The sequence below is a fragment of the Heliangelus exortis genome, chromosome 28, assembly GCF_036169615.1.
Source record: "Heliangelus exortis chromosome 28, bHelExo1.hap1, whole genome shotgun sequence".
In the NCBI taxonomy this organism is placed as follows: Eukaryota; Metazoa; Chordata; class Aves; order Apodiformes; family Trochilidae; genus Heliangelus; species Heliangelus exortis.
Genome location: NC_092449.1, coordinates 3,717,908 through 3,741,228, shown reverse-complemented (window position 1 = coordinate 3,741,228; position 23,321 = coordinate 3,717,908). Strand labels below are relative to the sequence as shown.

The following is a 23,321-nucleotide window of genomic DNA, read 5'->3' as shown; positions in this document are numbered from 1 at the left end:
GGAGGAGGAGGATGGAGGAGGAGGAGGAGGATGGAGGAGGAGGAGGAGGATGGAGGAGGAGGAGGAGGATGGAGGAGGAGGAGGAGGATGGAGGAGGATGGAGGAGGAGGAGGAGGATGAAGGTGAGGATGGAGGATGAGGATGAAGGTGAGGATGGAGGATGAGGAGGATGAGGATGAGAGTGGAGGATGGAGGATGAGGATGATGAGGATGGAGGATGAGGATGAAGCTGGAGGAGCTCCCTGCTGCTCTGCTGGGACAGGACCTGTGTGAAGCTCCCAGGAAGGACACAAATCTTGTCCCTGTTTCCCTGCAGCTCCCCAGGGAGGAGAGAAAAGGTTCCCCTCACACCAGGGTCGAGTCCTTGCCTGAGGCTCCGGGTTTCCTGGCCAGCACATTCCTCATTTCCTGCCTGATCCCATTCCAGGGTTTTCCCTGATCCTGCAGCAGCCCTGACTCCAGTGCCAGTGTCCTGTGTGTCCTGCTCAGCTTGGAGCTTCCCTGCTCGGAGGGAATTCCAGGGCTGGCTGAAGAGGTGAGGTGGCTGCTGGCCGGGGAGCCCAGCTGGGATTTCCCTCCTGGGAAAAGAGGGAAAGAGAATTCCTGGTGGAACTCTGCTGGGGCAGCAGCAGTCAGGTTCTTGTTGTTGAGGTCAGAGGTGGAGGATTCAGGAGGTTGAGCTGAGTTGTTCTCATAGAGGGTGTGGGAAATCTCTGAGGGAATGTGGTGGGAAAGTCGGGAAGCTCGGAGCAGGGCGTGTGTGAGCGTGATGAGCAGGACCAGGACACCAGAGGAGAGGATGCAGGCACTGGCAATGCCTCCCTCCTGCTCAAAGAGCAGCAGCATGGAGATGGCCAGGGCTGGAAGGGAAGGAGGAGGAAGAAGAATAGGGAATTACTGAGGTTGGGAAGGAATTGTTGAAGATGGGGGAAAAAAATCATGAAGGGTGGGGAAAAAACATTGGAGTTGGGGAAAAGAAATCATTAAGGGTGGGGAAAGAATTATTAAGGTTGGGAAAGAATTATTAAAGTTGGGAAAGAATTATTGAGGTTGGGAAAGAATTATTAAGGTTGGGTAAGAATTATTAAAGATGGAAAAAAATCATTAAGGTTGGGAAAAAAACATTGAAGTTGGGGAAAAAAATCATTAAAGTTGGGAAAAGAATTATGAAGGTTGGGAAAGAATTATTGAGGTTGGGAAAGAATTATTAAGATTGGGAAAGAATTATTGGGAAAGAATTATTAAGATTGGGAAAGAATTATTAAGATTGGGAAAGAATTATTAAGGTTGGGAAAGAATTATTAAAGATGGGAAAAAATCATTAAGGTTGGGAAAAGAATTATTGAGGTTGGGAAAGAATCATTAAAGATGGAAAAGACTCATTAGGGTTGGAAAAAAATCATTAAACATGGAAAAGGATCATTAAGGTTGGGAAAGAATCATTAAGGTTGGGAAGGAATTATTAAAGTTGGAAAAGAACTATTAAGGTTGGGAAGGAGTTATTAAGGTGGGAAAAGAATCACTGAGGTTGAGAAAGAATGATTAAGGTTGGAAAAGAATGATTAAGGTTGGGAAGGAATCATTAAGGTTGGAAAAGAATTATTGAGGTTGGGAAAGAATCATTAAAGATGGAAAAGACTCATTAGGGTTGGAAAAAAATCATTAAACATGGAAAGGGATCATTAAGGTTGGGAAAGAATCATTAAAGATGGAAAAGACTCATTAAGGTTGGGAAAGAATCATTAAAGTTGGGAAAAAAATTAAGGTAGGGAAAGACTCATTAAGGTTGGAAAAAGAATTATTAAGGTTGGAAAAGAGTCATTAAAGGTTGGGAAAAGACTCATTAAGGTTGGGAAAAGACTCATTAAGGTTGGAAAAAGTCATTAAAGGTTGGGAAAAGACTCATTAAGGTTGGAAAAGAGTCATTAAAAGTTGGGAAAAGACTCATTAAAGGTTGGGAAGACTCATTAAGGTTGGAAAAGAGTCATTAAGGTTGGAAAAAGAATTATTAAGGTTGGGAAAAGACTCATTAAGTTTGGAAAAGAGTCATTAAAGGTTGGGAAAAGACTCATTAAGGTTGGAAAAGAGTCATTAAAGGTTGGGAAAAGACTCATTAAGGTTGGGAAAAGACTCATTAAGGTTGGAAAAGAGTCATTAAAGGTTGGGAAAAGACTCATTAAGGTTGGGAAAAGACTCATTAAGGTTGGAAAAGACTCATTAAGGTTGGGAAAAGAGTCATTAAAGGTTGGGAAAAGAGTCATTAAAGGTTGGGAAAAGACTCATTAAGGTTGGAAAAAGTCATTAAAGGTTGGGAAAAGACTCATTAAGGTTGGAAAAGACTCATTAAGGTTGGAAAAGACTCATTAAGGTTGGGAAAAGACTCATTAATGTTGGAAAAGAGTCATTAAAGGTTGGGAAAAGACTCATTAAGGTTGGGAAAAGACTCATTAAGGTTGGAAAAGACTCATTAAAGGTTGGGAAAAGACTCATTAAGGTTGGGAAAAGACTCATTAAGGTTGGGAAAAGACTCATTAAGGTTGGGAAAAGACTCATTAAGGTTGGAAAAGAGTCATTAAAGGTTGGAAAAGACTCATTAAGGTTGGAAAAGAGTCATTAAAGGTTGGAAAAGACTCATTAAGGTTGGAAAAGACTCATTAAGGTTGGAAAAGAGTCATTAAAGGTTGGGAAAAGACTCATTAAGGTTGGGAAGGAACCATTAAGGTTGGGAAAAGACCTTTGAAGCTTCTTGAGGACCCACCAGGCCCCGGGACCCTTGCAAGGCTCCGCCAGCCCAGAAGCTTTGGGGGAATTTTGGGGCTGGCAAAGCCCTTTGGACACCAAACCCAATGTTGAAGGGGAATTTCCCAGCTCCCCAGGGCTGGGGGGTCACTGAGCACTTGCCTGCCAGGTAGAGAGAGACCCCACAGCAGAACAGGGCGAGGGCTGCGTGACGAACCCTCCGGCTGTCCCCGAGGAACCAGGCTGCCCTGCAAAAAAGGAGGAAAAATCCAGATTTGGGGATTCTGCCAGCTGGGGAGCTGGGATGAGGAGCCTTGGGGTGGTGCTGGCTCCTGAGGGGAGGATGGAGGAGGAGGATGGAGGATGGAGGATGGAGGAGGAGGAGGAGGAGGATGAGGAGGAGGATGAGGATGGAGGATGGAGGAGGAGGATGGAGGAGAAGGAGGATGAAGGAGGAGGAGGATGGAGGATGAGGAGGATGGAGGATGAGGAGGAGGAGGATGGAGGATGAGGAGGATGGAGGATGAGGAGGAGGAGGATGGAGGATGAGGAGGATGGAGGATGAGGAGGATGGAGGATGAGGAGGATGGAGGATGAGGAGGATGGAGGATGAGGAGGATGGAGGATGAGGAGGATGGAGGATGAGGAGGATGGAGGATGAGGAGGATGGAGGATGAGGAGGAGGAGGATGGAGGATGAGGAGGAGGAGGATGGAGGATGAGGAGGAGGAGGATGGAGGAGAAGGAGGAGGAGGATGGAGGAGAAGGAGGATGAGGATGGAGGAGAAAGAGGATGAGGATGGAGGAGAAAGAGGATGAGGATGGAGGAGGAGGGAGGATGAGGAGGAGGGAGGATGACGATGGATGATGAGGATGGAGGAGGAGGATGAGGATGGAAGAGGAAGAAGAGGAGGAGGATGGAGGAGGAGGAAGAGGATGAGGAGGCTGGAGGAGGAGGAGGCTGGAGGAGGAGGAAGAAGAGGAGGAGGAGGATGGAGGAGGAGGAGGATGGAGGAGGAGGAGGATGGAGGAGGAGGAGGATGGAGGAGGAGGAAGAAGAGGATGATGAGGATGGAGGATGAGGATGGGGGTGGAGGATGGGGGGATGAGGATAGAGGATAAGTAGGAGGATGGAGGAGGAGGAGGAGGATGGAGGATGAGGATGCTTTGTAGCCTGGCTACAAATTTGGGGATTCTGCCAGCCCTGGGCTCAGCACAGGGAGAACTCTGATGCTCTGGGCTCTGAATTTTTGTACAGAAAAGTTCAGAGCCTGGTTGCAAACCCCAGGATCTCAGCAGGATGGGATTTTCCTCCTGGCTCCGAGCTGCCTCCTTCTCCCTCTGGGACAGAAAAGTTGGGAAGAATTTTTTGAAATGTGAAACTTTTCCAGCCTGGTTTGAGGAAAGGAGATGGGGTGAGGGGCTGAGGAGAGAGAAAGAGCTGGAGGGAGGATTTCTGCAGGTGCTGTGCAGGTTCAGCAAAGCCTGGAGAGCACAGGAGCAGAGCTGGGACCCTCCCAGGGTGACAAGTGGTGGCACTTAGGATCCCAGAATCATAAAATCACAGAACTGGATGGGTTGGAAGGGACCTCAGAGCTCATCAAGTCCAACCCTTGCTCCACTCCCCCCGTGGTTCCCAGCCCATGGCACTGAGTGCCACATCCAGGCTCTTTGGAAATATCTCCAGGGATGGAGAATCCACCCCTTCCCTGGGCAGCCCATTCCAATGCCTGAGCACCCTCTCCAGAAAGAAATTCTTTCTCATGTCCAACCTAAACCTCCCCTGGCACAACTTGAGACCTCTTGTGCCCTCTTGTCTTGCTGAGAGTTGCCTGGGAAAAGAGCCCAACCCCCCCCTGGCTCCAACCTCCTTTCAGGGAGTTGGAGAGAGTGATGAGGTCTCCCCTGAGCCTCCTCTTCTCCAGCCTCAACACCCCCAGCTCCCTCAGCCTCTCCTCACAGGATCTGTGCTGGATCCCTTCACCAGCCCAGTTGCCTCCTTTGGGCCTCCATCTCCTTCCTGAATTTTGGGGCCCAGAACTGGACTCAGGACTCAAGCTGTGGCCTCCCCAGGGGCAGAATCCCTTCCCTGGACCTGCTGGCCACACTCTTCCTCATCCAGGATGCCCTTGGGATTCTTGGCCACACTGCTGGCTCCTCTTCAGCCTCCTGGCAATCCCAGCTCCCTTTCTGCCCCTCTGTGCCCCATGGAGCTCCCCAGGGGGTTGTTGTGGCCAAAGTGCAGCACTTGGAATGTTGAACCTCATCCCATTGGGGCTAAACCTGACTCCAACCAGGATCCAGGGAGTTGGAGAGAGTGATGAGGCCTCCCCTGAGCCTCCTCTTCTCCAGCCTCAACACCCCCAGCTCCCTCAGCCCTTCCTCACAGGAATTCTGCTGGATCCCTTCACAGCCTCCTTGCTCTTCTCTGGACCTGCTCCAGCACCTCAATCTCCTTCCTGAGCTGAGGGGCCCAGAACTGGACCCAGGACTCAAGCTGTGGCCTCCCCAGGGCTGAGCACAGGGGCAGAATCCCTTCCCTGATCCAGCCACGCTGTTCCTGAGCCAGCCCAGGATGCCCTTGGAATTCTTGGCCACCTGGGCACACTGCTGGCTCCTCTTCAGCTTCCTGGCAATCCCAGCTCCCTTTCTGCCCCTCTGTGCCCCATGGAGCTCCCCATGGGGTTGTGGTGTTGAACCTCATCCCCTTGGGATCAGCCCAACTCTCCAGTCTGTCCAGGTCCCTCTGCAGAGCCCTCCTGCCTTCCAGCTGATCCACACTTCCCCCCAGCTTGGTGTCATCTGCAGATTTGCTGCTGATGGACTCAATCCCCTCATCTAAATCATCAATAAAGAGATTAAACAGCACTTGGTGTCAGGCAGGGCCTGGTTCTGGCCTCACCCTTGGCTTCCAGCACTCGGATTTCAGGGCTTTTGTCTGGAGGGGACTTGGTGCTTGGATTGTCCTTCACCCAGATGAAAAGGTTCTTTTCCAACAGGGCTTTTGTTCCTCTGGGCTTCTTCCCCCCCCTCCTTCTCCACACCCCCCTTTGGGGCCTCTTAGGAGCTGGATTGACCTGGAAAACTTCATCCTGGCTGGGATTGTTGGGAGGCTGCTGTCACCCTAGGGTGCCTGCACTAATTGGGAGAGGGATCAGGAGGGGGGTTGGAAACTCGATGTTCCAGGATGCTGGGAAACCCCAAAGAGTTCCCTGAAACAACAGCTCGGGGTGCACAAAGCCTCACTGATCCCCCCCCCAAAAAAAAAATAAACAACCCTAAAAAAAAATAAAAATCCCAGGGAGCTGTTTGGAAACACATCCTGGATGGGAAGGACAAACCTCCTCCTCCTGGCTGGACCAGGATTTGGGAATTGGGAAGCCAGGGATGCTGCCTTCTGGCTCAGCCTCCCCCGTGGGGTTGTTTGGCCCCCTCCTGGGCTTGGGGTAGCCCCTGGGCTGTTGCCACCCGCGTGGAGAAGTCCTCAGCAGCCTCAAAACTGGGGCTTTGTTTCCCTAATTACCTGAGGGGGGGCTGGAGGATTAGAGGAGGGGAGGAGGGACTTTGTTTGGAGCTGGCTTTGAGGAGCCGAGTGGTGATGCGGGGTGACAGCCGTGACGTGGGAAAAGGGCCCCGGGACGTGAGTGGGTCCCCTAATGAAACCAGAACCCAGCTGACACTGTCCCATGTCACCAAGGAGAGGAGCTGCGTCCTGCTTGGGGACACACCCCCATCTCCCTGTCCCCAAAATTTGGCTTTTCCATCCCAAACGGCAAAAAAAAAAAACCCCAAAACTTCTGGGGAAACTGAGGCACGGCCACATTAAGCGACCCCACCCCAGGGCTCCCAATGCTTTAAATCTCCTGCAGCAAAGCCAAACCCAGCCCAGGGAACTCTGACTTTACCTGTGACCATCACCTGGTTGTTCCTTAGCCCTGTTCCTCTCTAAGTTGAACCCAAGAGCTCAAAAAATCGGGATTTTTAGAGCCCGAATCGCAGCGCAACTTTAGAGCCTGCTGGGGAATTTTCCAGCAGGAAATCTGCTCCAAAGAAATGAAGTTTGCTACGGGGGGAACTCGGTGGTGAGCAGAAATATTTTGCTTTCTTTTGTTAACGAATCCACGAAGCTTCAGCTCGGAGGATGCTGAGAGGAGCTGGTGCCACTTCCAGAGCCTGAGGGGCTAATTAGGACCCAAACGAACCGCTGAAACCTTATTATATGATCATGACTTTTCAATTAAGCCCAGGGGGTCCTAAAATGACCCCGTGGGGAACACGGGGACCCCCCCGTACAGATCGGTTGCCCCCAAGATGCTTTTAAATTTCATTATTTGCAAGTTGTTTGGTTTGGGGTGGGGGTTTTTTTTGTTTGTTTTTTTGTTCGGTTGGTTGGTTTTTTGTTTGGTTGGGTTTTTTTTTGTTTGTTTGGGTTTTTTTAACTTAAAACCCAGGAGTGAAGAGGGGCAGAGGAACCTCCCACCCAGCCCAAATCTCGGCTGAGAACTGAGGGGGATTCATCACCCAAAAGTTGTCCCAGGTCCCGGCAGGCACCACAGGGGGGGATTTTGTGACACCCCCCCCCAAGTGCCAGAAGCATCGGTCGCCCCCCCACCTCCCTTTAGCAGGGACAAGGGGGCCCTCAACAAAAAAAAAAAAAAAAAAAAAAAAAAAAAAAAAAAAAAAAAGAATAAAGACACCTTGGGGTGCAGGAGGAGCTGACACCGAGGGAACCCCTCACCCTCCTTGCACCCCTCATTCCCTCCAGCCCCCTCCTTCCCCTGTAGCCCCCCCCTTCCTCCCCAACCCTCTGCAGCCCCCCAGGACCCCGCACCCCTCCCCGACACCCCCGGGATGTCCCCAATCACCCCCCTGCACCCCCAAACCCTGCTGCCCCTCCCCTGCAGCCCCCCCCTTCCTCCCCAACCCTCTGCACCCCCAAACCCTGCTGCCCCTCCCCTGCAGCCCCCCCCTTCCTCCCCAACCCTCTGCAGCCCCCCAGGACCCTGCACCCTTCCCCGACACCCCCGGGATGTCCCCCGCAAGCCCCCTGCACCCCCAAATCCTGCTGCCCTCCCCTGCAGCCCCCCCCCTTCCTCCCCAACCCTCTGCAGCCCCCCAGGACCCCGCACCCCTCCCCGACACCCCCGGGATGTCCCCAATCACCCCCCTGCACCCCCAAACCCTGCTGCCCTCCCCTGCAGCCCCCCCCTCCCTCCCCAACCCTCTGCAGCAGCCCCCCAGGACCCCGCACCCCTCCCCGACACCCCCGGGATGTCCCCCATAACCCCCCTGCACCCCCAAACCCTGCTGCCCCCCCAAGCCCCGCTGTTCCTCGAACCCCCGCACCCCCAAGTCCCGGTGTGTCCCGTGTCCCCCCCGTCCCCCAAACCCCCGCTGTCCCCCCAGGACCCCCCGCACCCCCAGGTCCCGGTGTGTCCCGTGTCCCCCCCGTCCCCCAAACCCCCGCTGTCCCCCCAGGACCCCCCGCACCCCCAGGTCCCGGTGTGTCCCCCCCGTCCCCCCGGGGCTCTCACCGCTCGGGGCCGCGCTGCCCCCGGCAGAGCTCGGTGCTGAAGTAGCTGTGGAGGAGGCAGAGGAGGAGACAGCTCAGGTTCAGAACCAGGCAGAGCGAAGCCAGCACCGCCGATACCGGCAGCAGAACGGCGGCCACCGACTCCGGTAGAGCCCCTCGAACGGGACCGGCACCGGCACCGGGCCCGCTGCGCCCCGACGGCAGCTGGAAGATGAGGCTGGAAGCGAGCAGGGCCATGGCGGCTGCCAACGTCCCGAAGAGCAGCAGCACCGTCAGGGCCCGCTGCGGGTAGGTGGAGGGCATGGCGGAACCGGGACCCGGTACCGAGTGGAAAAGGCACCGGGAAGCCGGGAGCACCGGGAAGCGGGCGTTTACCGGACCGGCAAACCCGCTCCACGCCCCTAAAGTTGCGTGGGCTTCGGTCCCGGTGCTCCTGGGATGGGGAACCACGAACCGGCACCGGGCCGGGAGCACCGCTCGGTGCTACGGAGCTGCGGCCACACCGGCTGTTCTCCTCCCTCCTCCTTGTCCCGGGCCCGGCCGGGGCGGGTCGGTTCTGCCTCCCGGTACCGCCCATCGCCGCAGCCCAGCGGGCCGGGACCTCCCCCCCGCCGGGCGGCTCCGCCCCAACCCCTCGACGGGGCCCCGGAGCCTCTTTGAGGCGGGACCGGGGGGGTCCATCCAGCCCCCTCCCACCCCGACGGGGCCCCGGAGCCTCTTTGGGGCGGTGGAGACTTGGGGGGGGCGGATGGAGGGAGCGGGAGGGGGGAGGTCCAAGGGGTCCATCTGGGTTCGGGTGGATGGACAGAGGGACAGGGGGGTGCTGCATCCTGTCACACCCTCCCCCCCCCCCCAGTGTCCAGGGTCAGCCCCCGTTTTCCTGGGAAAATCCTGGGATCCACCCCAAGGTATGGAGCGACGGGAGGGGGTGAGGGCGATGAGGAGGGGGCCCCGTGGGGGCCTGATCCTGCTCTCCCGTGGGAAGAGTCGTGTTCAGCCTCCACCTGCCACGGGAACATCCTTGCCGGATTGGGAGTGACCCCTCCCCAAAAATGTCCCCGCAAGGCTGAGAAAAGCCCCATCAGCCCCGGGCCCTTGGGGCCAGCACCAGTTTCCCGTGGCTTATAAATATCCTGGGAAACACGAGTGCCTTTTCCCCCGGGATCCATCCCACCAGCGAGTTCCCCATGGGAATCGGGGAGGATTTGGGGAGGATTAATTCAGGAAAAGTCCCTCTACAGGTCACCTGATACCTTGGGAAAGACCCCGCACCTCGGGAGCAGCGGGGAAACTGAGGCAGGGGGTTCCCCACTCATAGCCACCCCCCGGAACACCCACGTCTCCCGTGTCAGAGACGAGGGGACACCGGGACCGGGCTTTTCCTCGGCTGTTTTGGGGACTCTGCCAGGGGACAGGGTGTGACACCAACTCTTCCAGCCTGGTGGCATCAGCTCTTGGGTCGGTGCCCGAGCCTGGCTGTGGGACCTGGCCGGGGGTGGCCTCTCTGTCTGGCAGGGTTGTGGCCCTCCTGGCCTTCCCATCCCGCGTGGGTGGTTCCTGCTGGCACCCTCAGCTCCGCCCGGAGCCGTGTGGGACCCGGGGCTATTTTGGAAGTCGGTGTTGTTGGCCTTGGCAGGCAGAGTGGGGTTTGGCTCCCGGCTCCTTTCCAGCTCTGTTTGCATTTTTTTTTTTGCTCTGGGGGGGGGGGGGAGGAGGAGGTGGATGATGTCGGTCCCCAAACGCCACTGGGGTTTGGCCCGATGTCCCCACACCAGCTCCCGGTACCGGTTTCCCTGTGGATGGGAGAGGGGACAGAGCTCAGCCCCGTGGCACTTGGGGTGGGGGGCTCAGCCCTTTGCTCCCAGAAATTCTGGCTCCCCAAAACCCCAGGATTTGGAGGCAGGAAGGACCTCAAGAGGGAGCTCAAAGCTTTCAAGCTGCTGGGGAGCAGCCCGGCCCGGGCACCCCTGACCCTGGGGGTCCCCAAGCAGTGGGTTCTGCTGCTATGGCTGGAAAAAAAGCCCCGAGGTGGATGCGAGGGGACAAGTAGGGAGGTCCCAAACCCCGGGCAGGCAAAGGGTCACCCTGAGTGTCCCCAAACCCTGTGCCAGGGCAGGATGGGGCATCCAGATGTGTTGCCTCAGGCTTTGCAGCTGCTCTGCTCTGCTCTGGCACTTCTGCTCCCCCTCCCACCTCCTCTTCAGGATCAATTAAGATTATGAGCGGGGCTAATTAACAGCCTGATAATTGCACTCTGAAGCCCTCTATAAATCACGAGCTTTCAAAGCTGATTTAAGAAAGATGCGTCCCCTGCCAGCAGCCTCAACAGAGAGCCTGCTCCTGCATCCCTGCCTCTCCAGCCCCTCTTCCCGAATTCCCAAGGGTTGGAACAGGACCCTTGGCCTGGCGGGGCTGGAAGGACGTGTCCCCTCCACGTGGGGCTGGGGTGGGACCTGATTTCCAGGCAGCTCTTCCTGACCCCCTTCCCACCTGCAGCCTGGAAGGCTCCACTCACATAGTGGGAGCTCGGGAATTGCACCAGTGAACAGGGATATTCCCTGTGGGAATCCCACCCTCCTGGACACCAGGTCACGGAGCAGCATCCACCTCCCTTTCCTCTGCAAAGTCCCCACGGAGTCATCTCCAAAGGTTTCCAGACAGAGGTTCCACAGCCACCCGAGTTCTCTGCTCCCCCCTCGGGATGCTCCAGCACAGAGCAGGATTCTGCCACCTCCCCCAGGCTGGGAGTGGGGACAGCACTGGATTGTCCCAGGTGTCACCAGGACCTGTCCCCCTGCTCCGTGCTGCCTTTGGGGGACAACAGTGGGATCGGGTTGGGGTTTTTTTGGGTTTTTTTGTCCCCAGCTGCCATAGGGAGGTTTTGCTCAGCATCCCCGGGCACCTCCTCACGGTGTCCCCCAGGTTGTGTCACTGTGGCTCAGGGTGACAGCACGGGGACAAGGGGTCCAAAGTGGGGGGCACTTCATTTATAAAAAGAAAAAGATTTAAAGATATTTAAAAATAAAAGCCAAAACCAAAAAGGGAGCAGGTTGGGTGACTCCTTTCCAAACTGGAAACCAGTGGTGGCTTTCATGCTGGTGAGGTTTATTTTTTACTGGGCTGTCCCTGGGCCCTTGGGGACCTTGGAGACCCCAGGGACCCCCCAATCCTGTACTCGAGGGGGCTGGCAGTGCTGGGGGGGTCCCCTGAATCCAAGCTGGGGCTCGGGGATTTTTTTGTGGGTCAGACTCAGGTTCCCCCATCTCATCCGGAGCCTGAGTGGGTGAGGGCACAGCATCCCCCTGAGGCCCCCCCAAAAACTTCACCTCCATCCCACCCCCCGAATTCCCACGGGCTCACCCACGTCCTCCCTGCCCGAACCCCTCATCCAAGCCCCGAAAATCCCCTCATCCTCCTCCTAAATCCCAATTTCCCCCCATTCCAGCGCCCGAAATGTCCCAATCCTCACCCCCGCATCTCCCCTGCCCGCCACCTTCGCCCCGCCCCTTTCCCCGTTATGGGCGGGGATATGCAAATCACACACCAAAACCCACCAATAGCGAGAGAGCCCGACGCCCATATGCAAATATCCATCCGGAATGGGCGGGGTTATGCAAATGTGGACGGCGCGGCTCGAGCTGGCAACGGGCAGCGCTGGGAACAGGGATCGGGACCGGCACCGGGATTTGGACCGGCACCGGAGCCGGGCACCCGCGGCCCATTCGGCGGGAGCTGCCGAGGACGGAGAGCCCGCGTCCAGGTGCGTGTCCCGGTGCGTGTCCCGGTGCGGGGAGAAGGATCCCGCACCCTCGGGAGGGTTGGAAGTTCCGCTCCGGTACCACCGGTACCGGGGAGGCGGGGAGAGCGGTGGCTGCCGCACTCCCCGTGCCCCATCCCCGAGTCCTCACGGGGTTGCGGGTGGCCCCACGCACTCCGCCTCTCGCCCCGACGGGACGCGCGGACTCGGGGAGCTGGGCCGGTCCCGGGGAGGTGTCGGTGCGGGCGGTTCGGCGCCCCGAGGGCTGCCCGGGGCCCGGCTGAGCCCCCGTTCCCCCGCCCCGCTGTCTGGGGATGGAGGGCTATAAAAAGCCTGCGGTTTGCGCCGCGCTCGGCCCGGTTATTTTTACTCCTCTCTGTGCAGGGAGGAACGCCCGGGTTTAACCCAAAAGTGCAGCCTGGGTGGCAGCCGCCCTGTCCCTGTCCCCCCCCCCCATCCCCGGCCGCCTCCCGGGTCCGCCCAGGCCTTCAAGTGCTGGGGTTGAGGGGAAACTGAGGCACGGAGCTGTCGGCTGAGGTGACGCGGGGCTGGGACACCCCCGGGCCAGGGCTGGGGTGGCTGTGGCTGGTGGCCGCGGGTGGCACGTCCCTTTGTCACCTGGTGGAGAGTGAGGTGGCTCCTGCTGCTCGCCAGGGGCTTCATTTTTTTAATAAGGGAAAATTCCCCCGAGCTGCCACCCCCGGGACAGGGTTGGTGTCACCGGAGCCTGGCTGGTGGCCGCGGGTGGCACGTCCCTTTGTCACCTGGTGGAGAGCGAGGTGGCTCCTGCTGCTCGCCTGAGGCTTCATTTTTTTAATAAGGGAAAATTCCCCCCAGCTGCCACCCCTGGGGTTTGGGTGGTGACGAATTCAGGTGGCAGCCAGAGGGTGACACCAGGGACCTGTCCTGGGGGGGGGGGGGGGACAGTTAGGAAGGGAGCAGACGTGACCCAGCTTTTCCACGACACGGGTGACGTGGGGGAGCCCCGTGGAGCTCAGTGGGGGAGAAGGATTGGGGATGGAGCTGCGGGCCCCAGGTTGGATTTAAGGGGAACATTCCCACTCCTCTCCAAGCCCAGGGCACTGAGGAGACCCCCCAGCCCCCCACGGAAGGAAAACCTGCATGGTGCAGGACGGGGATTCCCCACTAGCCCCAGGGATCCCAGAAGGGATGGGGAGGGATGACTGTATTTAAACCCCTTGGATTTCCCTCCTTTTCACGAGAATCACAGGAGGATTTCCTGGATCAACCCAGGTTTGTAAGGCACGAAGCCCTGATGCCACGGGGATGGGCTCAGGCCAGCAATCAGCAGCTTCTGGGAATAATTTCCCTGCCCTGGGTGGGATGTGAGTTGTTTTTTTTTTTTTTTTTTTCCTCTTGGTGCTGCCAACACCGAGCAGGAAAAGGTGGTCTGGGTTCCATGTGTCCCTCTGCCTCGTTTTTTTTTTTTTTTTTTTGGGGGGGGTCAGACTTTCACAGTCATTTAGGAACCAAAAAGCCTCCACCCATTGCTGGGCTTCACCCAGCAGCACCCAGCAGTGGCACTTTCGGTCTGTGTCACCCCAAATGGGATGGACCCAGGGCTGGGTGGCAGCCGAGTGTCCCCCAGCTCAGGAGGAGCTTGGGGGGGGGACAAATCGAGTCAAATTTCCCTTGGGGACTTTGCTGGGTGATGCTCAGGAGATGGGGGACCCCATAGTGGAGGTGACCCCCTCATCCTCAGCACCCTGATGTCCCCCTGCAGCACCCAGTCCCCACCCCAGGGCTCTCTGGTTTGGACTGGAGAGCTGTTTCAACAACCTAGAAAAACCCTGACAACCCCCCAGGAAGAAATCTTGGGCATTTTTGGCTTCCAAAACAGCCCCCCTGGAAGCCTGGCTGGATGTGACCCACGGGGGTCCCAGCACCAGGCCCCCCCTAATGGGGCTCCAGCCCCATTTCAAACCCATTGCAGTATCTGGCCTGGTTCCCCCCCTTCCCCACCCCAGGGATTTTCCTGCTCAGGTTTTCCCCTCTAAAAGATGGAATAAAACCTCTTTTTCTCCCACTTTAATGGAGTTTCTGCCCCCCCAGACTGGTTTTTGGAACCTGCCCAGTGCTGACCACAGGTACTCACTTGACTGCTCTCCTCCCCCCCTATTTCTACCCATCCACCTCCAGCTTTTAAATTTCCAGCAAAATGCCCATAATTTGGTGAAAAGGGCCTTTTCCTTCTGAATTTCTCCCTGGGCCAGGTGGGAGGCTGAGAAACTTGGGGCTTGGAGACCTTGACCTGGGGTTCTCCCCTAACACCCCCCTGATTTCTCCATGACAACGGAATTATTATTTTGGCGATGGAAAAGAGGTCCTGGATCCACCCTCTGGTACCACTTGGAGCATCCCATGGAAAAAAAAAAACCAAAAACCCAAAAAAAACCCCAAAACCAACCAACCCCCCCCTCACATCGTTCTCTTGGGGTTGGCTCCGTCTCAGGGCGTTAATTAGGAGCTGGGATAGGAAGTTTGTAGGCTCGGGCAGGATGCAAATGACCCCTAAAGATGTAGAGGAGTTAATTCTAAACCTCAGGGGGGATGGGGTCGGGGTGAGAGCTCGCCCGGTGGGGAGGGGAAAACGAGCAGAGAGCCGGGGGGTAAAGATAAGGAGGTGTGGGAGGGAGGGGAGGGGTAGGGGTGGGGGAAAAACCTCCTCTCTCCAATAAAAAAACCCAAAAAACCCCAAACCCCACTTCTGAGGGCTGGAGAGCTCGGGTTGAGCTGGGTTTTGTTGGCTTTTTTTGTCCCCAGGATGGCTGAAAGAGGGGGGGGGGGGCTCCATCTCCGCCGTCGAGGGGGGCTCCTCAGGAGCCCTTTGGGAGGTTGGGAATTGGTGGGAAAGGCTAAAAATTGGGATTAACCCCTCCTGAACTTGAAGGTTTGGGGGTTCCCTGGGTTCAGCACCCCAAACCACGCTCCTCGATGCTCCTTTGGGGGCTCCCTCATCGCTGTCCCCAACCTTGGGGACAAGTTTGGAGGATGCCACCTCCCTGCCCCCCCCATCCTGCACATCCCCGATAATCCCCCGCAGCCCTTTATCTCCTGATCACCCAGCCTGGCAATTAAAATCCAGCCTGAAACTCCCTCCCCGTCCCCTCCCAACCCTTGATACCTCTCCGGGGGGGCCGGGAGGGACCCGAAGCCCTCGTTCTGCCGCACTGCGGTGGCCGAGGGACAAGGGACAGTGGGGACAGCCAGCCCAGACGCCTCGTACCCCGCTCCCGGACCGTCCCTCATCCCGCCCCAGGAGCCCCCCCGGCCTGGGGGTTTGGTGGCAGTGCCAGGGCTGCTCGTGTCCCCGTGGGTCCCGCGTGGCTGTGGTGGCCGAGGTGACGTCCCCAAAGGATCAGAGCTGTGCCGAGCTGCTCGGGGAGGGCTGGCTGGTGAAACCACCCCGCCTCTCGCACCAGGTCTCCCGTGGTTTTCCCACAGAGCCCCCCCTCTGCGGGATCCCCCCCCCGATCAGCTGCCCCCAACCCAGCCCATGGTCACCCTGCTCTGGGTCCCCAGCTCCCCCAACCCACGGGTGCTGTGGCTGCTGCTTCCTCTCTCCTTCTTCCTTCCTCTCTCCTTCTTCTTCCTCCCCCCTCCCCCCCATTCTGCTATTTTGAGGTCCCTGTAGTATTGCCCCGTGGGTGCTGGGACCCCCTGGGACCCCGACAGCAACACCCTATAGGTGCTGGTAACCTCCTGGAACACCTGCAGAGTCACCCTATGGGTGCTGGGACCCCCTGGGACCCTCACAGCATCATCCTGGGGGTGCTGGGACTCCCCTGGGACCCTCACAGCATCATTCCATGGGTGCTGGGACCCCCTGGGACCCTCATAGCATCACCCTGGGGGTGCTGGGACCCTCCAGGATCCTTACAGCATCATTCTATGGGTGCAGGGACCCCCTGGAACCCTCACAGCATCACCCTGTAGGTGCTGGGATCCTCCAATATCCTCACAGCATCATCCTGTGGGTGCTGGGACCCCTGGGACCCTCACAGCATCACCCTATAGGTGCTGGTAACCTCCTGGAACACCTGCAGAGTCACCCTATGGGTGCTGGGACCCCCTGGGACCCTCACAGCATCACCCTATGGGTGCTGGGACCCCCTGGGACCCTCACAGCATCACCCTGGGGGTGCTGGGACCCTCCAGGATCCTCACAGCATCATTCCATGGGTGCAGGGACCCCCTGGAACCCTCACAGCATCACCCTGGGGGTGCTGGGACTCCCCCAGGACCCTGGGGGTGCCAATACCCACCCCCAGCACCCCTGCACCATCACCCATGGGTGCTGGGACCCTCCTGGCCGCACTCCCAGGATTGGCCTTGGCAGCATTTGATGTCCCCACTGGAGATGGGGGTGGGGGGGACACCCCCATCCTTTTGTCCCTTAAGTCCCTGGAGCCTTAAAAATAAAATAAAATAAAAAGCAGAGGTTGGGCTGAGGTTGTGCAGGGATGGGGGGGTTCACAGCCAGGTGAGCACCCCCAGACCCAAACCCAGCTGCCCCCCAGGAACAGCTCCTCTCGCTGCACCCCAAGTTATGGGTGGGGGTGGGCAGGGGGGAGTTTTCCCCCACTCGTGGATCCGTTTGGCCTCAGGTGTCAGTGCTGGGAGGGCAGCGAGAACGGTTGGGAAAATCTTTGGGGTTTTTTTCACCAGGGAATCGTTGGGTTTTTTTGGTTTTTTTTTTCTTTCGGGGGTGGGGTCAGGGGGGGTCTCAGCACCCATCCTGTACCTTGGTGTCTTTCTTGCGTGGGCTCTGGGCCCCAGGGTGGCAGCGGGGCCGTGGGAACGGCAGCACGATTTCCTTCCAGAAATTAAAATTAGTTTTGATCAGCTAAATATAGAGGCTGAGCAAGATGGTAAAATGGCAACGGGCTTGAGGAGGGGGAAGCAGGACAAGCTGGGGCACCCAAATCCCCACCCTGCACCCCTGGGGTGCTCCCCGAGCAAAGGGGAAGCTGCTGGGTGGGCTCAGGAGGGGGGGTCCCGGGGTGCCACAGCACAAAGCTCCCAATTTTTTGACCTTCTCAGCTCAACTCTTGCCCCGTGGCCATGGTTTGGGGACAGAGGGGACAGAGCTGGCCCAGCTCTGCACCCACAGTGGGGTGAAGAGGGTGGGTGCCACTGGGAGGGAGTTGATGCCACCCATGGGTGCAGTGGCACTGGGGGACACCCCAATGGGGTTTTGGGGTGCTGGGGGCAGGAATTAAGTCCCTGGGGTCGCAGAGGGGTGGCCAGGGGGTGTCACAGCCCTGGGGAGGGGATGCAGGGTCCCTCCCTCGAGCCCTCTCTGGCTCCCATGGTCTGGAGAGGTGGGTGGGTGGTTTCACTTTTCATCCAGCCACTTCCTGACCCGTGAATGGCGGGGGTCAAATTTAGTCTGCTCGTGTTAGAGGAGAAGAAAAAAAGAAAAAAAAAAGAAAAATAAAAATAACCTCGAACCTAAACCCAGCCCTTTTGTTGTCAAGACCCTCCCTGCAGCCAGCCCGACCTCCCTTATAACCACCCTGCCTGGCTGGGGTGCACCAGCAGCAGCACCCAGGCCAGGGTGGGAGCTTTGGGTGCTTTGGGTGGGTGCTGGGCTGATCCCCTGCTGCCAGCCAGGGACCTGGCACCACCACACCACAGCTCTGGGGACAGCACATGCAGGTTCCTGGGGTCCCCGGGGCTGGGTTGAGGGTGATGGGGTAACACTGGGTTAAAAAAAAATAAATCTGGATTTGAAAAAAAAAAAAAAAATCTGGATTAAAAAAAAAAATCTGGATTAAAAAAAAAAATCTGGATAAAAAAAAAATCTGGATTTAAAAAAAAAATCTGGATAAAAAAAAAAAGAAACTTCTCCCCAAAACTTCTCCCCAAAACTTTTTTTTTTTTTTTTTTTTTTTTTTTAATTTATTTTTGGCAGCCAGAGGGGTGAAGAGGCCCCTGTGGGGCTGGGGCGGATGCTCGCTCAGCTCAAGCCTGGGCTCCAGGGGTTTTCAGGGTTTTCTCATTCTCTTCCAGCCCCTCCTCGAGGGTAGGAGGTGAAAATGGGCCGGAAAAAAATCCAGATCAGCCGGATACTGGATCAACGGAACCGGCAGGTAGGACCCTCTGGGAGGGGAGGGGCACAGGGAGCCACGGAGGGCTCTGCTCCCATTTTTTTCATGGGTGCTACATCCTCCAGAACCAGGGGGGCTTGGGGACACAGGAGGAGGATTTTATAGAACTCCAGCCTAGTTTGGGTCGGAAGGGACCTTAAAGCTCATCCAGAACCAACACCAGGAGCAGGGACACCTCCCAGCAGCCCAGCTTGCTCCAAACTTCAACACCACCAGGGATGGGGCAGCCACAGCTTCTGGGGGCAACCTCACCCCTAAAAATTTCTTCCGAATGTCCAACCTCCCCCAGTTTAAGGCCGTTCCCTCCTCATCCCATCGCTCCACCAAAAGTCCCTCCGCAGCTTTCGGGCTGCCGGGAAGGGCTGGATCGGGGGATCCTGGCGGGCAGCATCCCCTCCCCCCCCCTTCGTCCCCCCGCCCCCAGGTGACCTTCACCAAGCGGAAATTCGGGCTGATGAAGAAGGCGTACGAGCTGAGTGTCCTCTGCGACTGCGAGATCGCCCTCATCATCTTCAACAGCACCAACCGCCTCTTCCAGTACGCCAGCACCGACATGGACCGGGTTCTGCTCAAGTACACCGAGTACAGCGAGCCCCACGAGAGCAGGACCAACTCCGACATCCTCCAGGTAGGGAGCAAAAAGTTCGGGGGAGGAGCCAGGGTGGGTACGGGACCCTCCTCACCACCCCCTGCTCCTCATCCGCTCCTGCTCCTCGTCTTCCTGCTCTTCATCCCCCCCTTCTCCTCATCCCCCTGCTCTTCATCCCCCCCTGCTCCTCATCCCCCTGCTCTTCATCGCCCCTGTTCCTCATCCCCCTGCTCCTCATCCTCCTACTCTTCATCCCCCTCCTGTTCCTCATCCCCTGTTCCTCATCCCCTGCTCTTCATCCCCCCTGTTCCTCATCCCCCTGCTCCTCATCCCCTGCTCTTCATCCCCTCCTGTTCCTCATCCCCTGTTCCTCATCCCCCTGCTCTTCATCCCCCCTGTTCCTCATCCCCTGCTCCTCATAGCCCTTGTTCTTCATCTCCCCCTGCTCTTTATCCTCCTGCTCCTCATCCCCCCTGCTCCTCATCCTCCTGCCCTTCATCCCCCTACTTCTCCCTCCCTCTGCTCCTCATCCTCCTGCTCCTCATCCTCCTGCTCCTCATCCTCCTGCTCCTCATCCTCCTGCCCTTCACCCCCCACTTTCCCCCCCTTTTTCCCTTCCCAGACCCTCAAGCGCAAGGGGCTGGGGCTGGAGACCCCCGAGCTGGAGCTGGAGGACGGGACGGACCCCGGGGACAAGGGCGGAGGCTGAGCGAGGGCTCGGACCTGGCGGGGCCCCGGCCCCGGTTCTACGTGAGTCGCTGCCGTCCCCACGGTGTCCCCGACGGTCCCATTGTCCCCTCCTCTTCCTCCTCCTCCCTCACCTCCCCTCGTCCCCGCAGAACCCAGAGGCCACCGAATGTCCCCTGGGCAGCCCCAGTGCCTCCCCCCAAAGCCAAGGTCGCCCACCCACCTTCAAACCGGCAGCACCGAAGCCACCGGGACGCTCACCGGGACCTTTACCCCCAGGTACCCAGAGGGGGGGTCCGGGGGGGAAGGTCCCTGCCGTGTCCTCGCTGTCCCCGCAGGGATTTTCCCGGCCGGGTACCTCGTGTAAAGCTCCTCTGGCAGCATCTCCCGGGGATTTGGGGCGTGGGTAGGGAGCAGCTCTGGCAACACCGGCCCCTGTGTCCCCCCTACCGGGCACCCCACTTGGGCACCCCGTGTGAGATGGGGGGTGACAGGGACACGAGTGTCTCCGAGGCCACGCAGCAACAAAGCAGATGGAAAAAATGATGCTTGGGGCTTGAGCACGGGAAATCCCCCCCCCAGGGGCTGAGGGGGTGGCACAGGGGTAGCTGAGCATTATGGGGTGGGATGTGGGGTGCAGCACCCCCGTGTCCCGGGAGGGGGACAGCGTGGTGGTCCCTGGCACGCTGGGTGTCCCTGCAGGAGGTCCTGGCTGCTCCCTGGAGAGCCAGGGATGGGGTGCCCCCCAGGGATGGGGTGCTCTTCAAGAATGGGGTGCTGTCCAGGGATAGGGTGCTCCCTAGGGATGGGGTGCTCTCCAGGGATGGGGTTTTCTCCAGGGATGGGGTGCTCCCTAGGGATGGGGTTCTCTCCAGGGATGGGGTTCTCTCCAGGGCTGGCTGCTCTCCAGGGATGGGGTGCTCTCTAGGATGGGGTTCTCTCCAGGGATGGGGTGCTCCCTAGGGATGGGGTGCTCCCTAGGGATGGGGTTCTCTCAAAGGACTGTCTGCTCTCCAGGGATGGGGTGCTCTACAAGGATGGGGTGCTCTCCAGAGATAGAGTGCTCCCTGGGGATGGGGTGCTCTTTAGGGATGGGGTGCTCTCCAGGGATGGGGTGCTCCCTAGGGATGGGGTTCTCTCCAAGGACTGGCTGCTCTCTAGGGATGGGGTGCTCTACAAGGATGGGGTGCTCTCCAGGGATGGGGTGCTCTACAAGGATGAGGTTCCCTCCAGGGATGGGGTGCTCTCCAGGGACAGGGTGCTTCCCGCGGCAGGGTCCTTCGGGGGGGGGCGGGATTTCCTGGGCCCCAGCCTCTTCCTTCTCTCCTCGTTTCCTCCCTCCCCACCCCCCCAGCAGCACCTCCCTCCTCTCAGAGGCTGTGGCTTTGTTGCCACCACTCCGAGGCCATGGCCAACCCCCCCAAAGAGTCGTCCCCCCCCCAGGGACCCCACATCCCTCGGGGCATCCTCCCTGCATCCTCCTGTCCCTCTGTCTGTCCAGGTATTGGCTACCCCCTCTTCCCTGCTGGCAACCTGACACGAGCCCTGGCCACCAAGACCCCCCCCCCACTCTACCTGGGGGCTGAGGGCCGGCGAGGTGAAAGCCACGGTAGCCAAGCTGGTGGCCGGAGTGGTGGCAGCGTGGTGGTGAGTGCCGGGGGGGGGGGGGGACATTGGCTCTGTGGTGGCCTCGTGGCTGGGAGGTGTCCCACCCCATGTGTGTGGGGCTGGCTCTGGGTACCTTGGGTGTCTCTGATGCTCAGGGAGGGTGCTGAGCCCCCCCTGGCCATGAGGGTCCCCTGGGGGTGGGTGCAGGATGCCTGGTGACACCGTGGGAGGGGGCAGCAGGATGTGTGTGTCCCCCCCCCATATCACCGTGTCCCTGGGGCCACACGGATGTCCCCAAATTCTTCTCCCACCTCCTCATCCCAGGCTCTGGGGGACACGGGGAGGGGCTGAGGGGGAGGGATGCTGTGTCATGACCCCCCCCCCCAACCCCCAGGGGGTCAGCAGCATAACACCTGATGGGGGGGCACCCCGATTTCCCTCAGAGGCCTCTGTACCCCACTCTGCAGACCCTCAGCCCTGTGCTCACCCCAAGCAGCAGCCTCACCGGGTTCCCCTTCCTCACCCCCACCCAGGCAGGTAAGTCCGGGCCCCCCCACCCTCGGGACAGCATGGACACCCCCCTGGCTGTTATTCCCCCCCCTTTCCTGGCTCCTGCTCACTCTTGGCCTCCTGCTCAGCAGAATTTGGGGCTGGTGAGACCCCGGCCCCCCCCGGGTTCCTGCAGCCCGGCCCCCCCGCGTGGCAGCACCCACGGGACATGGCAGCACTGGGGTAAGGATGGGGGTGCAAGAAGGGGGAGGGGGGGCACAGAGTGTGGGGATGAGCTGCTGCACCCATGGGTGCTACCTCCCAGCACCCAAAATGCAGCCCCCACCTAATGTGCTTGGGGGGTCTCCAGCTTTACCCCAAACCTGGGGGTGCACAGGGTTGCCCCCCCCCCCCACGCCTATTTCCACCCAGATTTCCACAGGGGACCTGTCCCCCGTGTCCCTCGTGTCCCCCGTGTCCCCCGTGTCCCCAGGTTCCCCACAGCCCTGCCCAGTGCCCCTCTGGCTCAGAGCTGGGACCTGGATTTTGGGGGGGGGGGTGTTCAGCACCAATAGGGAGGGGAAGGGGGGGGTTCAGACCCAACCTCACTCCTCCTCCCCCCCCCACCCCAGGGTCAACAGCCGGATTGTCCCCCCCGAGGAGCCAACCCCGACCCCCGGCACGTCCCCCCAGCACCAACCCATCAGCATCAAGTCAGAACGGGTCTCCCCAGGGCTGGGCACCCCCCAGCCCCCCCCCACCCCCTTGGCCTCCCTAAGCGAAGTTTCTCGAGGCCCCGGAGACCTCCAGCAACGGGACGACTACGCCAAGGGGTACCCCTACCCCTCGGGACCCCCCCGGCCCGTGGCAGAGGAGCAGAGGGTCCCTGCCCCCCCACGGCGAGCACAGCCCCTGGACGTCTGGCAGAGATAGCGGGGGGGGAAAAGGGGGGGGGACACGACTGGGGGAGAATCCCCTCACTTCACCCCATCCTCAGCCCCCCCCCCCCCCCCGGGAAGCCCCCCGTGCCCTTTGCGATGCTGCCGGGGGGGGTCAGTGGTGCCCTGCAGGGTCCCGATCCCCCCACCTGGGGCTGCAGCTCCCGGCAAGCCCCCTCCCCACCCCGATATCCCCCCAGCCCCCCCACTCTGCCAGCCCTCCCCTCCTTCGAGCTTTTCCCAGCCCCCCCTGCCAGGCCAGAACCCCCCCACGGGGAGCGGGGGGGGAGGGAGCGCTGTCCCCATCCCCTGCCCGGTGGCTTCTGTCCGGTTGTCCCCGTGCTCCAGTGTCCCCAACGAGCGGGAATGGCTGGGAAGTGCCACGGGGGGGCAGCAGGACTGAGAGCACCAGCAGCGGGTCCAGCCCTGCACCCCCCCTCACCCCAAACCCCGGCCCAATCCCGCACCCAACCGGGGCGGGGGGAGAGAGGGTGCTCCGGGGGTCCCGCAGCGGGAGGGATGGGTGAGGAGGGGCTGTGGGTGCTCCCCCCCCTTCCCCCCCCCCAGGCCCAGGGCGTGTTTTTAATTTATTCTCTTTTCACCAATAAAGAGCTGGGGGTGTCGGGGTGTCTGGTGTGAGCTTTTTAGGGTCGGGAGGGGGCACTGGTGGGGGTGGATAATGAGGTGGCACCTCATTAGTGTCCCTTAAAAGGGGAAGTGACCCCTGTCTGGAAACCCCCCCCTTCTGCTCAGCTCTGCTCTCTGTCCCCTCTGTGTCCCCTCTGTGTCCCCAAGCTCGGAGCTGCCTCTCCAAGGTCACCAATCCAGCAAAGTGGGTGACACCCGGG

The 23,321-nt window shown here is 59.1% G+C and overlaps 2 protein-coding genes across 2 annotated transcripts; one reads left to right on the top strand and one right to left on the bottom strand.

The window, feature by feature from the left end:
* Positions 1 to 193: 193 nt before the first annotated feature.
* TMEM221 (transmembrane protein 221) lies at positions 194 to 8,831 on the bottom strand. The gene is made up of 3 exons (XM_071727810.1): positions 8,273 to 8,831; positions 2,902 to 2,987; positions 194 to 860 (listed from the first exon to the last, which is right to left on the bottom strand). The coding sequence occupies exons 1-3, from the start codon at positions 8,572 to 8,574 to the stop codon at positions 346 to 348; spliced, it is 903 nt and encodes a 300-aa protein (XP_071583911.1). The 5' UTR covers positions 8,575 to 8,831; the 3' UTR covers positions 194 to 345.
* Positions 8,832 to 11,913: 3,082 nt separating this feature from the next.
* On the top strand, positions 11,914 to 23,021 carry MEF2B (myocyte enhancer factor 2B). The gene is given in 10 exon segments (XM_071727788.1): positions 11,914 to 12,031; positions 18,065 to 18,144; positions 18,587 to 18,790; positions 19,374 to 19,446; positions 19,449 to 19,501; positions 19,591 to 19,717; positions 20,940 to 21,085; positions 21,490 to 21,583; positions 21,688 to 21,778; positions 22,168 to 23,021. Coding segments are annotated over 9 exon segments (1,143 nt in total). The 5' UTR covers positions 11,914 to 12,031; positions 18,065 to 18,090; the 3' UTR covers positions 22,469 to 23,021.
* The last annotated feature ends 300 nt before the right edge of the window (positions 23,022 to 23,321 follow it).

Coding starts and splice junctions, on each gene's coding strand:
- TMEM221 (XM_071727810.1), bottom strand. CDS start 8,574: ATGCCCTCCACCTACCCGCAGCGGGCCCTGACGGTGCTGCTGCTCTTC. Junction 2,988..8,272: donor GGGCAGCGCGGCCCCGAGCG/GTGAGAGCCCCG, acceptor CCTTTTTTGCAG/GGCAGCCTGGTTCCTCGGGG. Junction 861..2,901: donor GGTCTCTCTCTACCTGGCAG/GCAAGTGCTCAG, acceptor CTTCCCTTCCAG/CCCTGGCCATCTCCATGCTG.